The 16,958-nt window shown below is 44.7% G+C and overlaps 1 protein-coding gene across 6 annotated transcripts in view; it reads right to left on the reverse strand.

Annotated features, from left to right (window-relative positions):
- LOC140398255 (opioid-binding protein/cell adhesion molecule-like) overlaps window positions 1-16,958 on the reverse strand; it is a 1,404,083-nt gene that overhangs the window by 21,245 nt on the left and 1,365,880 nt on the right. For 4 of the 6 annotated variants that reach the window (XM_072486706.1, XM_072486703.1, XM_072486704.1 and 1 more), the window contains one exon: window positions 3,710-3,745. The exons of the other annotated variants lie outside the window; for them this stretch is intronic. In XM_072486706.1, the coding sequence (XP_072342807.1) occupies window positions 3,710-3,745 (36 nt within the window). The remainder of the gene's footprint in view (window positions 1-3,709; window positions 3,746-16,958) is intronic. 6 annotated transcript variants of the gene reach the window in all.

Genomic DNA, 16,958 nt, shown 5'->3' on the forward strand with positions numbered 1-16,958 from the left:
GCTTCCCTTTTCAAATATTCAGATCCAAGGGCATTCAAACAAGGCAGATGAGGTACCAATCAAATCAGTTGCTTTGTCCTCGATGGTGTTGAGCTTCTCGAGAGTTATTGGAGCTGCACTCATCTAGGCTTTGGAGAATATTCCATTACACCTTGTAGATGGTGGATAGGCTTTGGGGGATCAGGATGTAGGGTTATTCACAGCAGATATCGCAGCTTGTGATCTGCTCTTGTAGCCACAGTATTTTTGTGACTGGCCCAGTTCATTTCTTATCAATGTTAACCCCCCAGAATGTTGTAGGTGGGGGATTCAGCAATGGAAATGCCATTGATTGTGAAGGGGAAAATTATCTTTTGTTGGATATAGTCATTGCCTGGCAATTGAGTGGCATGAAGATTCACTATGAATAACATCAAGATGGCCACCAGTTGCTGTACAAGAGTTGATCTGAAATAAACTCTGAATTTTCCTTCTCTCCCTGGGCCGGGATTCTCCGATTCGAGTTCACCCCGCCACCGCTGACAGCGAGAACGGGAGAATTTGGGGCTCAGCCCAAACTCCATTCCCTGTAGCGAGACCGGAGCATCCTGCCGGCAAGAATGGACGGAGAATCCCGGTCCTGGTTTCTATCTGCTGTACTTTAGAAAATATTCGATTGTTAGCTGGATTAATATTTACAATAATGTTAATTTTAATAAGTTATCTCCCAAAAAAACACCTTGGGGCTGGATTCTCTCAGTCCGGGGCCGGGCCGGAGAATCGCGCGACCGGCGCGAATCACGCCACACCGCCCCGACGTGGATGGGTCCGGGGCGGCATGTCGGGGGGGGGGAGGGTGGGTCCGACTCCGGGGTGGGGGGACCTCCGTTGTGGCCTGCCCCGCGATCGGGGCCCACCAATCGGTGGGCCGGCCTCTCGTGCTGGGGGCCTCCTTTCTTCCGCGCCAGTCCCTGTAGCCCTACGCCATGTTGCATCGGGGCCGGCATGGAGAAGGGAGCCACGCATGCACAGTGGCACCGGCGCCACTGTGCATGCGCGGACCCCGCGGCGCCCAATTGACGCCGGGATCAGCAGCTGGAGCGGCGAGGGTCGCTCCAGTGCTGTGCTGGCCCCCTGTAGGGGCCGGAATTGCTGACGGCTTTTCCCGACGGCGTCAACACTTAGCCTCAGGATCACAGAACCCCGCCCCTTTTTATCTAAGAAACTAAACTTGCTGACCCCAGAAGTGCTCTTTTAACTTTGACATTGAATGATTACCAATTAATTGGTAGTTTCATGCTCTTTAAACAGTGGGACTCTCTCTCTTCCAATGAGGGGAAAGAATCCAATCAATAGGCTCTTGGAGCTTCCGGTGTGATCTTGCTGTTCAGCCACCTTCCTTTTAATATGAAGTCAAGGTTCAATCAATGGGACCAAGTATTTTAATAGCATGTATTGAAATTATGTAACTGTGATAGGGAAGACATGAAGGGTTACTGACAATGGCCAGTTATGGTGGGAGTTTAATAGAAAGGATGGCAGAGTAGTCTTCTGGTACCTGATGGTAATGACTACTAATGTACTGTAGTCCCTCCAAAATGATACTGTCTCTTTAATGCACCCTCAGGAGCATTCCAGTGATTGCTTTTTGTTCCTGCTTTACTGTCATGTTCCTTATTTTTGCTTAAATTTTCCTGTCACTCTTAAAAGATTAGATGATCTTTCTGTTGAACCCACAATGTAGAATGTTATTGTATAAACTGAATTCTCACCACATCAAACAAAATAGCTAATAAGAAGCTGCTTTACGGAGTGATAATGTACAATAGCACTTTTAGTCATTGTGGTTTATCTTCATACACTAGCCTTAAGACACAGAATGAAAGAAGAGGTTCCGTTTTACTGACAGGCTATGCGAACAAAAAAGGTAACAAGAGTTTTTTGTGTCACAAAATGCAAAAGGTGCAAAAAAAATCTGACAAGCAGACAAGATTATTTCAAGTGCTAATCATAGGAACTTTAAAATCGTGCTGTGGTATCAATGGGTACAATTGCATAAAATGTTCATCTAAAATTCCTATCTGCTATTACAGCAGAGATATCAAAACATTTAAAGAAAGAAAATAAATTGATGATAAGTAAGTTCATGTCTGCTATTGCTGTGAAAGGAGGATGAAATAAGCACAGGGGACCATTACCCCACAACTCAATGCCAGCAGCCCACATGCTACAATGACCAGCATTTGCTTCAGTATTGCAGCTTGGGGCAAGCACTGTAAATTGCTGGTTTAGCTCAGTTGGCCGGACAGCTGGTTTGTGATGCAGAGCGAGGCCAATGGCGTGGGTTCAATCCCCGTACCGGTTGAGGTTATTCATGAACCTTCTCAACCTTGCTGATCTCTGAGGCATGGTGATCCTCAGGTTAAGTCGCCGCCAGTCAGCTCTCCCCTTCAAAGGGGGAAAAGCCGCCTATGGTCATCTGGGACTATGGCTACTTTATTTCACAATGGGCCAGCATTTTATTCAGTGTTGCATCTTGGGGAAAGCAGTGTAAATTGGATATTTTTTTTCACCTCACTCTTCAAATCATTGAAATTTACACCACAAATTGTGGAAAAGCAAATTGATAAAAGGTGCAGCAAGGCCATCCAGGGTGTTGCAAATATCGGGTTCAATCAGCTCAAACAATGAAATTAAAGGGATGAAAATAAATAGAGCCAATGAGGGAAGAAATCAGGGTTGATTAGAGTACAGAAAGAGAAACAATGAGAGGGGAAAAGAGGATGGATTGAAAGGGGTAGAAAAGACACATGAATGAAAAATAAGGCAAGAATTTAAAAGTTACAGCACAAATCCCACAATTTCTTGACAGACAATAGATGTCAATGGGGAGATTTTTGGCCAGCTCCTGCTTTTGGAGCTAACAGTGGAGCATAAATTATCCAGCAATTTGTGAAAATTTGCAATTTTGTCAGCACAAATTGCATTTTTCTTTCCTTTTATGCACCGATATTGACTCCACTGTGAACGTGTCTTCCAATGTCTGAGCCAAAAACATTAGCATGTGTTTCCATTTATCCAACATTGTTAAAATTAACCTATGAACACAGGCCTGAATCTGAGCTTACAAATAAATGTTTCTATCATACAACATCTGAAAAATACATTTTTAATGACCGAATCACGCCCGGCAAGATCATTCTTCTTCTTTAAGGTGATTGGATGTTCTAGGTTGATCTTACCAGGGATCAGGCTGTATTCCTTTCCATGAGGAGGTACTTTCAAAATAGCGTTTCAAAAAAGCATCATATCACAATGCATATAGTGAGCATTTCAGTGTACAATTTGAAATGGTCCAATGCTACAGATGAAACTTTAAACACACACATGCACATGTTTACAATGCATTCAGTACAACAAACTAAACAACTAAACCAGATCACTACAACTGAGCTAATTGAACTAGATGAATGAAAACACTACAAAGCAACAGACATTTTAAAGGGACCTGGATACTGGGAATTAATTAATGGAGAAATTTTATTTAGAAGCTATAAAGAGGCAACAACAGTACTGGTACTGAAGACCAATTTCTTTGGGTTAATGGGTTAATTTAGTTGAATGCCAGCATCTAGTTTAGTATTCATCAGGATTCACAGAGACTGTTAAGTTGTAGTGCAGTTATAATTTGTTTCATGCATTTTTAATCTTTTTTTTTAATTTTACAAACCTTTCCAATTTGCAAGAACTGTAGAAGTTTTCTCTTCTAAAAAAAAATTGAAGAAAGCAAAAAGCTTATGATGAACAATTTAAATGTAAACTATGTTGCAACAAGAGTGTGGAGGAAACTTCAATACAGGCTTTCAGTGTTAGTCAAGTGATGCACTGGATGCTAAATCCAGATCAAAATACATGCAGTCTGAAATCGAAGGTCCAGTGTTACAATGGGTGGTCTTGACGATGCCTGGCTTGAAATTATTACAGGCACTTCAGGTGAAGTAGACAAAACAAGAGCAACCCAATTCCTCCATGCACCCTAATCATGAAAATGAAATAAAAATCACTAACACTTCGGCATCAGCACACCTACGTGCTCTATATGTCAGCCTGTATGTCAGGATAGAGAGACCAACCAGTTGTAGACAGCCTATTTTGCAATCTTCCCTCGGTGAGACCAGCCTGTAAAGCAGCCTTGGATAGGTAAATATTTCCTGTGCTCTGCCTCTTGATTATGGAATCCACCAATGCTTCTCTGGTATCATCCAATGTAGAGCAATCATGGCTCATTTTAGGATTCAAGTCAGTGCCATGTTAACAAAGTGATTGGGGTTTGACTGAGGGACATGATCATCATCTAAGCTTTGAACACAGGGGAAAGCTGATCTCTCTTCTGGAAGCTCTCTGCTGTCTCGAACTTCTAGTCGAGAAATTCTTCAGCAAAAGGGGAGTTGGTGGAATTCTCATGAGCCTTAGAAATTCTGTGGACCATTTTCCTTTACTCAAATATAAAGGACAATTTTAAGGGGGCTGGAAGGTTAAAGTGTAGCATTAATTGTTCAGAACATTCGAACGATGGGCTCTTGAAAAGTTCCTTTCCCAGTGAGTGGATTGTTCCACCAAATTTATTCCAGCAACTCAGAGCTATATGCGGTTGTTGAAAAATGGAGGTTGCTCAAAGATCTCAGCAGACTTGAGCCCACGAGTGCATAGTGACTTCTCAGGACTGATATAGCAATATTTAATAAACTGGATATTCAATTCAAGAAGCATGTATGAATTCAGGTTGAAGATATAATGAAGATTTGTCATTAGAAAAAGTAGATTTTGGATTTGTTCAAAATCATTACCATAATGTTATGGATTAATTAATAAAAGGGGGTCGCATATCAAACTATACATTTTTTTTAACTATGACAAATCATTAAAAAGATGATTGTAACATTATCAATGCAAATGGTGCAAACAATAAAACAGCAAAGCTCAAGACAGCAGACAGCAGCATTTGCAAGAATTGTTAGTTCAAATGCCTGATTCTTTATTTCATCTACTTTCAAGTTTCAGATACCATGTAGTTGAATCATAAATGTTATTCTGAAGATTGAACCTTTCGTCAGCACAAACCTTGACTTGAATTTAAACAAACTGCACTGCAGGTGCCATTAATTGCATCTTGTGTTTGAACCAACTTCATTTTCTTTAAAGGAGAGATCCAGATGAATGGACAAACAATCTACTTATCTAAGCAATGTGTGTTTCTCTGCAAATAAAATTGAATTGCATCCTCACTCTACACATAACACTTTGTTTTCTTGCAGCCACCGCCTGTTCCATACTGAATCAATGTATCTTCCATTTATTTCCCAGTTGATTCATGTATCATGGTTAAAATATGAGATGGTTATCTTGGATCACCTGCTGCTTACTGGATGTAATGGTATTGGACTCCTGCATTTCTAGTGCAAATCTTTACCAAATTCACAAATGGATTGACGGCACGCCGCCCCGATGCTGGGACGCGATTCTCTGCTCCGCGCCATTGGGGCCGGCGTGGTGGCGGTCGGGATATGCGACGACACTCCAGCCTGGGTCGGCATGCCGATTCTCCGGCACAGATGGGCCGATCGGCCGCCATCAAAAAGCCGAGCCCCGCAGGCGGTGTTCTAACATTCTCTGAGCCGGCAGGACCTCGGCGTTGAAGAGTCCGGGGGAGGCCTGTGGGGAGGGGTTGGGGGGGGTCTGACCCCGGGGGGGGCCCTCCGTAGTGGCCTGGCCTGGGTGCTAGCCCCCTGTGGGCCGCAGAATGGGGTCCCTGAACGGGTGCCGACGCCGGATTAAAACACTCCCGTTTTTATGCCAGCATCGGCACTTAGCCGCCCGATGGGAGATTCCCGCCCATGTGGAGCAAAATAATGATGGAAGGATTTATATTTATGTTGATGTAATGAATTCCAAAGAACATACAAGTTCTATTTATATTTAATAAATGAATTAGAAATTGGAGCCATGCCATGGTCTCAGAACAGACTGGTCCAATGTACTGTTATGCTAATCCTTGAATATTTTCTAATTTTTATGTCCAACCCAGAGTTGAGAAAATGCTTCAATAAATATGAAAAAAACGTAATGTATTTTGGAGCGACTTTACTACATGTTGGAGCAAATATCAGGAAAACCCCAGTAGAATTTTCAAATGTGTCCTTAGCTTGGAATGCAGATGCAGAATATCATGAGTGTAAACACGCAAACAATGAAGCATTTCCTCCTCTGTTTGGCACCGAGAAATGTTCCATTAGGAACTGGAGAGAAAAACTGAGAATAAATAGTGTATTCCACAGTTTTATCATTTTCCAGTGCCTCATCCCAAACCTGCTTGTTTTGTGGTCCTGTAGACATGGGAGCATAACATGTACTCCATCCTCAGTGGAAAAAGGGGTGACATGTCCGCAATCAAAGGGGGTAAAAAGCCTCTCCAGATACATAATCAAATGGCAGTTGGCAGTAAACAAGCGAGGGAGTCAATGCCAAAGTTAAGCCTCAAGGATGCAGTTCCACAAGAAGTTCACTGACCTCTAGTGCTTGGGTTCAGTGCAAGCCTTTTCAAGTATCATTCCCTATCAACCTATCAACTGCACCAGTCGCCTTAAGCACTATTTAAGTCGCCACACACCCATCAATCACCTATCAATATTTTCTACCAATCTGGCCTCACATTTAACTTTTGTGTGCTTCAGCTGACCCTCATATCCTTAGCCCTGCTGCATGTCTCACATGTTGGACACATGGGGTGAAGTTTTGTGCCCTTTCTCATGGTGAATTTGGTGGACAGTGGGTGGGGGCATTAAAATCGAGCGAGAAGGGGATGGGTGGAACCTGCCGCATTCCTGCCCCCCCACATCAATTAAAGTAAAGTCGCCATAATCCCAGATGAGCATAGGCTACTTTCCCCTTTGAAGAGGAGAGCTGACTGGTGGTGATTTAACCTCAGGCGAGGGGCAAGGTTGAGAAGGCGGGGCCTTTGTGAATAATATCAGCCGGTACAGGAATCAAACCCATGCTGTTGGCCTTGTTCTGCATCATGAATCAGTTGTCCAGCTAACTAAGCTAAACCGGTTCCCCCCCCCTCCGTCCCCGTCCCCCCCGCACCTTGATTACATTGGTGGCAGGAAGGCCTGTGAATGGCCCTCCTACCCGGTCACCAATTGAGGCACTTAAGTAACCAAATTATTGGCTATTGCTGAAAAAAGGGATAAGCTGTCAAAGCTTTTCTTCTTGCAAGGTGCAAGAATATCAAATCTCAAAGGAGCAACAACTTATACAGTAAGAGGGTGTTGATCAGCTGTCAAGTGGACTTTTGATTGGTAGAGGAAATAATGTGCAGACTGCATCAGGGAACAGTTAACTGCCAATTATATTTAAATTCACAGAAACACATCCAACATTCAAATGAATATGGGTAGAATTCTCCCATCTCAAATTAATTCCGAAGGCGAGGATGGGAAGTATTTCCCACTGCAAAGGCCAACAGAAAACCACCCCACATCTTGCTTCACTGACATAATTAATTACGCATCTTGGGGTTTCGTGCCATCTTCTGTGGTGGAACGGGCTTGATGGGCACGTTGTGCCATCATATCCGGGTGTTATATTTAAAAGGCGTCCAACATAATGAATCCATTGTTGAAGAAAGAAGATGGGCCTCCTGAAGAAAGAAAGTGGATATCCTGGAACACTCTCAGGCAAGAAGTTAGACCTTCTTCAAGACAATGAAGCTGGCGGATCCATCTTATAGATACTACCCACTGCTGTGGTATTCTGGGGTCTAGGGTAACTGGCAACCTCCATCCCGAAACCCAGAGGCAGCCCCAGGCATTCTCAGGTAAGTCTCGACTTTTGGATGCAAAAATAGTTCAGACGTGTTCTGGTCTGGTGTGTTTTCCTGCCAGCATCAGGGAGAACCCAGCATGAGGAAGATTTCCAGAATGCAAATTGGTTTCACACCAGTCTAAAGCGGGATTCACGATCCACCATGCCAGGCAACATCAGAAGATCCCACTGTAATTTCACACCAGTGGAAAACTGATTTTTGGGCCAGAGAAATTTTCTCTGCCCCCTCCCCCCCCCGGCTGCCATTGATGCCGCCAATGGGGGCATGGGAGAATTCCGCCCCATGTTTCTGAGTTTTGCATGCAAAGGTGTGTTGGTTGAGTAGAGTCAGTACTTTGCCTGTTGCGATCAGCCGGAAGGTTGTGCTGTTTTATATGGTCCCCAGTCATTCGGATGGACGGCCTGTATACCTGGCATCACACGGCCACTGACATTCACATCCCACATTACTCATTGAGCGATAGGCAGATTGTTTTTTTGACTTGATGGCAGCATTCTATTGGTGAAAAATGAAGTACCAAACCTGGATGAACATTGACCGTGTGTTTGTTAAAGAAACCTCCATGCCTTGGCAGAATTATTGCCGAACACCAGCAAAAAGTTTCACATTCGGTAAGTAAAACAAATATAAAAAATGTTTAGTTGTATAACTGACTTTTATACAGAAAAATATTGCTCCCCAGGTTTTGTGGAATTGGAAAGTATGGAAGGGGATACTGAAAAGCAAAAAGGTTGAGAAGTCTTACATACGAACTTACAAGCATACCGATTAGGAGCCGGAGTAGGCCACTCAGCCCCTCAAGCTGTTCCGTCATTCAATAAGGTCATTACTGATCAGATTGTGAACTCATTCCCAACGACCCTCCAATAACCTTTCACCCCTTGTTTATCAAGAATAGATCTACCTCTGCCTTAAAAATACTCAAAGATATGCGGGGTTTGTGTGCTAAAAGGGGACCTCTGGGCTTTCCGAGGGCCGGGCAAGGGGGAAAGGGACCCGGGCGGGGGCCTCCACGCTGGCCGGTTTAAGCCGGCCAGTGAACGGGAGTGAGGTGGGGGAGGGGCTGCGGCCATCGGAGCCTGGCAGAACAAGGTCCGAGTGGTATAGCCGGTGTGGAAAGTTGGGCGGAAGGAACCGAGGAGGAGTTTTACAAGAGGTAGTGGACGGGAGGAGCTGGAGACTTGGGTGGGGTGGGGGGGGGGGGGGGGGGGTACAACTCTTGGGTATCATGTACGGTACTCTTTCAGAGGTTGGATGACGTTGAGTGTAGGAGGGGAGGAGGAGTGGTACATGATACTAATGAGGCCAACCCTTTCAGTGTGGATGAACAGCTGACAATGGGCACTCTTGTGCTGGCAACGGATGCCTCGGCGCCAGCTCAAGAGCTAGTGAAACTCTGCTTCGTATATTTCCAGGAAAGCCAGCTGGTAGGACGTGCCAATTGGGCACATATGTTCTGCAACAGAGAACTCAGATAAGGATTGCATAGGGCAGAATAGAGAGAGGAACACTGATGGGCAAGGCCAAGGAAATGTTTGGTGCATTGAGAAGCCTGCCAAAATGAGCCTGCGTTTGCTCTCAAGGAACATGGAGGCATTCAGCAATTTGGTACAGAGCTACGTGCAAACATCGGAGCCCATCCCTGCCTGCATGCAAGCAGTGGCAAAAGTCTTTTGGTCACTTGTGGACCCAACAATGATGTTGCATCGGATAGCTGATATTGCGGCTTCCTTTGCAGAACAAAGCAATAGTCACCCAACATCGGAGTGTTATTGCATTCAGGGTTTCAAAGCCGTCCAATGATATACCGGAACTGATGAGGAGTCATCCTGATGGAGAACAAACCTACTGTTCTCTGTCTCAGTCTCTCTCTCTGTCTCTCTCTCTTTCTGTCTCTCTCTCTGTCCCTCTCTCCAGGAATACACCATACATACTCCTGCATCTGCTACTCCTTCAATACCTTTGCCCATGCCTGCCAGACAACCAGCTCTATGTCCCACACTGAAATTGTCAAGTCTAGTCTTTATGCAGTCCTAGAACTTCTGAAGGTCCAATTGCCAAACATATTGTCCTCCTTGGAAAGTCCGCCAGACATGCCGCAGCCACTCTAGAGCAGAAAAAGGCACAGGGGACACAGGCACAACTGGGCAGAGGGGAAGGGGAGCCCCTTTATGTTGTATTATAGGACAGGGATGACTTATGGCACCCCAATCGATGTGCGTGCGGTCAATAGCACACTGCGTCATAGTGAAACTGCCAGTCTTAGCGAAGTCACATGCTGACTCTCGCTATTCATCTCTAGCAAGAGGGAATGATATGTAATGAACTTTTTCTGAGCAGAGACTCGCAGTAACCTTGCAGATACAACACTGGCTGGCAAACTGTGTGATGTTAACTGCAGCTCCAGGCTGGAAGCAGCAAAAAAGCTGATTGTGATGGTCACCTCCACAGTCTCTAACAAAATGGTCCTTGCCCTACTTTGAGGTTACAATTGTGGCAGATTTCAGTGAAACCATCCTGATTGATGCACTCATCAACAATCTTGGTTCAAGTCAGGCTAGGATGCTGAAGAAGAGGCCACTGGATGAGACCTAGTAAGTTTGAAAGATGACACAGTCAGGGAGGGGTGGGGAGTGGAGAGGAGCAGGCAAAATGAGTTGATGGGGGATGTTAGAGGGCCAAGGAGAGAGATCAGAGGCTGTTGTTTGGGCAATGGTGGAGTGAAGAGGTTCTGGGAGAGGTCAGTGTCTTTGGGTGGAGTCAGAGGTTCCACTGGTGCACGGTGGGATAAAGTCATCATCCCGGAGAGGACCAGAACCCTTGAGTAGGTGGGAGTCATTGGGGTGCAGTGTCCAATTGTGAGGTGTTACTGAGGCAAACAAGCTGGAACGATCACATTAGTGAAATTGGATTAGCGCTTGGATCCAACAGTTCTCCCTCCCTTTAGCGAATGGATTTGTTGCGGCTCAGGAAACTCTGCCATCCAAAGTTATTGCTGATGAGATGGCTGAATAGGTGGCGTGTTCTAACCTACGACCCAACACAAATCTGACTGCTTTCAGCAGTTTACATTCCCCTCACTGTTTTTCACTGAAGTAGTTGCTGATCCGTTAAATATTGGTTGGAAAATGGGGAGGGGGGGGGGGGGTAGTTGGGTGGGGTGGCCCCTGATGCTGCTGAACATATATTTAGCTGTGTGAGGCTCATATTGGCTGAAGTTTTGGTGTCAATTCAGCTAATTAAATGTGATGATTTGCCAGCTCTGCACATTTCTGTCAGATGCTCACTGTACGTACTGATGTTTGCACCAATATCCTGGGTGGGATTCTCCCATTCGGTGGCAGAGTGTCCATGCCGTCGGAAACGCCATCGCTTTTCATGACGGTGTAAACGGGCCGCTGGGAGTACCGATTCTGGCCCCTACATGGGGCCAGCACATCGCTCGAGCTGTTCATGCCACTCCAGCCTCCCATCCCGGCGCGAACTGTGCGCCGCGCCAACCCACGCATGCGCGGTGGCCTCCCTAAGTGCCGGCCCCGACGCAACATGGCGCGGGAGCTCAGGGGCCGGCGCGTAAGAAAATAGGCACGGGGCAGCAAGAGGCCGGCCCGTCGACTGGTGGGCCCCGATCGTGGGCCAGGCCCCATCAGAGGCCCCCCCCCCCCCCGGGGTCGAAGCCCCCCCCCCCCACCCCAGGCCGCCCCCCGACCCTGCACGCAGAGTTCCCGCCGGATGCGACCAGGTGTGGACGGCGTTGGCAGGACTCTGCCTTTTTAGAGCGGCCGCTCGGCCCATCCGTAGAGTGGCCCGCGACCGGAGCCGCGCCAATGGCGCCGATTCATGCCAGCGTCCGGGCGGCATGCCGCGGTTGCGGGGTTTCTCCAGCCCGGCGCGGGGTGGGAAAATTCCACCCCATGTCTGTTGTGCTTCACTGTATACGTTTTCATGTGCACTATGGGTACTAATTTGGAACTCTCAGGCACTTTGTGGCATCTAAAACAGGCGTAAAAGAAGAAAATTGCTCAGCGAACATTTTTAATAACTTCAATTAGCTGCAGTCCATCGGAAAATGTATTTATATAATGTAGGGCTCATTAAAATAGGACAGAAGGAACAAGAAATCACATTCTTTGGAACATTACACAGTAAGCGCTTAACTTCCATGGAGTGGCAATCGAGAGTCAGATTGCCACGTCGCTTTAGTTTCTTGACCCTAAAATTCACCTGCACCTGTCTCGCCCGAATGTCCGACTGGGGCCAGGTGAGAAAGGTGATGTGCAATGGCTTCCCGAGACCTTGCAGTGAGGGCAGGAGAGTTGGCGGTAAGAAAGCAGAGGCCCTTTTTGCAGGAAAGCATGTAAGGTTTAAAACTTCGCTGACAGGGGTGTGTGGAGGGCAGTCAAGGGCAGTGGATAGTCAGGGGGTTGTATGTGGTGTCGCCACTCCCTGGGCTAATAAGTGTCAATTCCAGCCCCACTTGACCTGGAGCGCAACAGAAGTGAAATTAGATGTCATTTTAAAATACCGGAGGATCTTGGCCGAGCCCAATAAATTGCAGTAAATTCAACCAAATAGCCTTTTATTATTCTTCAGCAATATAATTAAACTGACAAAAATGTAACTGACTACCTAATACCCCTTACCCAACACCCCATTTCTAATTCACCCCATTCTTTATACACACACACATACACACCGGAGGGAAAGGGTGGTGGACAGGGAAGAAAAATTAGGATAAAGTAAAAAGGATAAAAGATCTCCGATGCAGTATGATATTTTTCAGTTAAAGTCTTTCAGGAGTTCAAGCTTTTGCTTTGATGCTTCTTCTTTCTCAGTTCGAGAGGGTTTTCTCTGGCAGGGCTGCCTACTATCTTTGTAGTTTCAGAATCATTTCAAATATTTAGTGCTAGGCAGTCATTGGTTTTAACAATAAAGCAGTCCTTTACTTCAGCAGAGAGAGAGAGAGAGCTCCTCCTACTTTCAAAGTCAAATCACTTCTGACCAGCTCGCTCAGAGTATCAGGCAGGAACCAATTTCTGACTGTTGTCAACCCTGGCCAACCCATAGGTTGCCAGCTAGCCAATCGAACCGACTTCCTCCAAAGCTGGTTCGTAAGATTCCCTTGGTGTCTACGAGTCTGCTTGCTTAAGTCCACTGCTTAAAGGTGCATTCTGATTATGAGTCCACAGACCAAAAATAATAAAATAAAACAAAAGAAATGGGAACAAAGGGAAATCAAAAGGAAGGACTCTGACAGTGGAGAAGGTGGGGAAGGGAGTAGGGGGTACAGTACGAGGGGTGGGGCAGGCTGGATCAGTACTATTTGTTGTCCAGAAGTTGTGTTAATGCTTTGAATCTTCAGAACCATCCCAAACGTTTCTTTAAATTGCTTCCCACTGCAGAGCAATTGCCCAATGGAAGTTTGAACTTCCCAGGCAATTGCCGTGTAATCCTTACTTGAGGACGTCCCATGCAACATCTTTGAGATACCTCCCAGCTTCGATGACCCAGGGAATGGAAGTTATGGCCAAAGGAAATGGACAGAAACAACTTTAAAATTGTCTTTTTCAATCAAATGACGTGACTCACCTTTTCTAATTATTATTGTATTTTCAGAAATTTATGGTTGAAAATCTGATTTATTGGTTGGGGTTAATTTGAAATGCAAACAATTAAGAATGTATTGAAACTGACAGTAGGAATAAAGTAGGGAGCACAGTGCTGTGATTCTGGTCTCTATCTGACATTCCTCGGATTAGCTTTGTTTGGGCAGCATGGTAGCACAGTGGTCAGCACGGTTGCTTCATAGTGCCAGGGTCCCAGGGTTGATTCACGGCTTGGGTCACTGTCTGTGCAGAGTCTACACATTCTCGTGTCTGCGTGGGTTTCCTCCAGGTGCTCCGGTTTCCTCCCACAGTCCAAAGATGTGCAGGTTAGGTGGATTGGCCAGGCTAAATTGCCCTTAGTGTCCAAAAAGGTTAGGTGGGATTACTGGGTTATGGGGATAGGGTGGAGGTGTGTGGCTTAAGTGGGGTGCTCTTTACAAGGTGCAGACTCGATGGGCCATTCCTTCTGCACTGTAAATTCTATGCATGTATCTCCCTTAATTTATAATGTTCGGAGGAAATGATTAGACATCTGTTGAAGTCAAATAAGGAAATGTTTAATCTGAAACTTGTAGGTTCATTTTTATTTTCTAGGTAACAAAATCAGCAATGCTACATTCCCACAAAGTATTTTTATTCTCAGTATTGCACTTGGATCACTGCCACCAAAATAATTATTTTGTTTGGCTTTTTCCTGCCTGTGTCTCAGCACCACCCTAATGCACCTGAATGAGTCACCTGAGAGGCCACCTATAAGTGGTAACTGCGATCACTTCAATGATTAAATCCATATTTATATTGTACAATATCTGCCAATTATACAGCAAAGTCACATCCAAATGGAACTCCAGTCTTAAGCCTGATTATAGGTGGTCAGCCATTTCATAGGGCTACAAAAGGTTTTTTTTAAGATGGTGGGGAGGAAAGGAGGGTTAACAAGATTTAACATTTTATTCAATGAGTGCAACATGCAGAAACCAATTCAGGTGAACAAATTCTACCATGGTAACTGATCTTAAAAAGACAGGCTCCTTTCATTCCAGTCATCATCCACTCCAGTGCAGTGCTTGTTGTCGGCAAACTATCATTTTGAAAATGATCAAAAATAAAATGCACAGCAAGTCTTTTTTTTAAATTATGGTGCAATTGTTTATGAAATATTAGCTGGCCAGTACCAAACTGAATTGGGCAGTTTAATGCCAGGTATATCTACTTACATGATAGTTGAAGTAAGCAAATAATATGTCTATCAATGCCACATCTAAGATGCCAAACATATTAAGCACTGAATTAGATAGCCTCTGGATTTATGAAAAGGCAGTGCTGTCTCTTTTTAATAGACAAGTAAAGAAAACAGAGTTCCAAAAGCTTTCATCAAAGGAAGTAATCCTAGAGGTCAAAGATAAACAAGCCTGGGTTCATAGGTCGGGGGGGGGGGTCAGTTTGTAATTTTTCTTCACCTAATTAGCCATTAATGTAAGCTAAAGTATACTCCATCCAAGTGTAAAATATAATATAATAATTCTTTATCAACTGAAGGCTTTTTGTCGTTGCAAATTATCCTATTTTGTGGGTTAAGGAATGGAATGGAGCAACAATGGGATATAATGAAGATTATATGATTACTTACATGATGAAAATGGAAGAAGATAAAAAGCAGAATGCGCCCAGGCCCCATGAGATTGACAGGACACAGAAATGGAACAAATTAATTGGTTAGTTGAACAGCAACAAACACACCACCTGGGGTACCACTTTCTGCACTGACAGGGTATCATTAACGTGAATTTCAATCAGATATTTTTGGAACTTGAAATAGCTGTAACATAGCCAAGCACACTAAAGTGTTTGCTTGTTCTGGTCCCATTTTCTTGCTCTGAACCAAATAGTTTTTCTTGTTGTTCAAAGTCCAGCATACATGGTGGTGTGAGACAGCACAATATTGCACCATCTTGCAATGCTTTGCGACTACATTCCTGGTTTCAGTTATGAACCAAGACTCACATAGGTCTCACATTGAGGGAAGATATTAAATAAAAGCAGAATCATGCCATTGAATCAGCACAGTAGCACAGTGGTTAGCACAGTTGCTTCACAGCTCCAGGGTCCCAGGTTCGATTCCCTGCTTGGGTCACTGTCTATATGGAGTCTGTACGTTGTCCCCGTGTCTGCGTGGATTTCCTCCGGGTGCTCCGGTTTCCTCCCGCAGCCCAAAGATGTGCCGGTTAGGTGGATTGGCCATGAAGAATTGCCCTTTGTGTCCAAAAAAGGTTACATGGGGTTACTTGGCTACAGGGATAGGGTGGGGTGCACTTTCCAGGGTTCGGTGCAGACTTGATGGGTCAAATTACCTCCTTCTGCACTGTAAATTCTATGATTCATCCTAGTGTATGTTGAGCAACTGTTTTTTTTCTCCACTGTCTCTGACAAAGACTTAAAGTGGGGAATTTGTTCCTCTAATGAAGACATGTTACAGTGAAGGTTAATAGAACAAAACAGCAGAAATAATAAGAATGAAATTGAGCTACTCAATATTAATTCATCAAAGTTTGATGTATTCATATGGAAGTCTTTTGTCTGGTATTTGTTGTTTTAAATGACTTATTAGGCCAAATTTTTAACTGGGTGCCGAGGTATAGTTTTATGTTCAAATGGCCGCACTTAAATTTCTTTTGGGAAGAAATGGATTTTCCTCTGCATTTCTTCAACCTTGCCCCCTCCCCCACCCCACCCCACCCCAGCCTCCATGCCATTTTCCTCTGTCCTGTCTGAAATGTCTACTGTGTAAAGCACACACACCTGCATTGAGATTGGCTTGCCCAGTTTAAATAGGGACCAAAATGGCATTTCCTCCCACACAACATCTTCATCTGGTGGCGTGAGGTTTTGAAAGCTCATTAAGAACGCAACAGGTTTGGGAGCTTGTGAATAAAATTGCTGAGGAGGAGTCTGGAACATTTTGAAAGGCAAGTGTAAAGGACGTTCAAACCTCTTAATATCACTGTTTGGTGCTGTATTGCAATGTAGTTGTGTTTTTAATGGAATGGTTCATCATAGGGTTCTGCATTTAAAGGTGGGTTGATCCTTCCATTGACCAAGCTTGCATATGTGTTCACATGTTTTACAGTGCTTTTCAGTGGCGAAAGAACTATAATGCAGTGAAAAATGTTACCTGCTGTCCTGTCTGCCTGTGCTGCCATATTCTCTACTTTGATTTCAATGACTGTGGCTGATAATATCTGATTTTGATGCTTGAAAGAAATGTACATTCGTAAAATATCTAACCCCCTTCTATTTGTTGACAAAGACTCTGCTTTGCAATTGACCTGAGCATCTTCTGTTCTTTCCTTCTGAGAGAGCAGTCTATTGTTTGGACTGTTGTGACCATTATCAATATTTGGCTGAGTTTCAAGTGCAAATGAGTCAGAGAATGAATGATGGTTTCAAGAACAGATTATTCCTTTTATCTCGTTTCCGATGTGTTGACA

Source organism: Scyliorhinus torazame, chromosome 21 (assembly GCF_047496885.1).
Source record: "Scyliorhinus torazame isolate Kashiwa2021f chromosome 21, sScyTor2.1, whole genome shotgun sequence".
Lineage (NCBI taxonomy): Eukaryota > Metazoa > Chordata > Chondrichthyes > Carcharhiniformes > Scyliorhinidae > Scyliorhinus > Scyliorhinus torazame.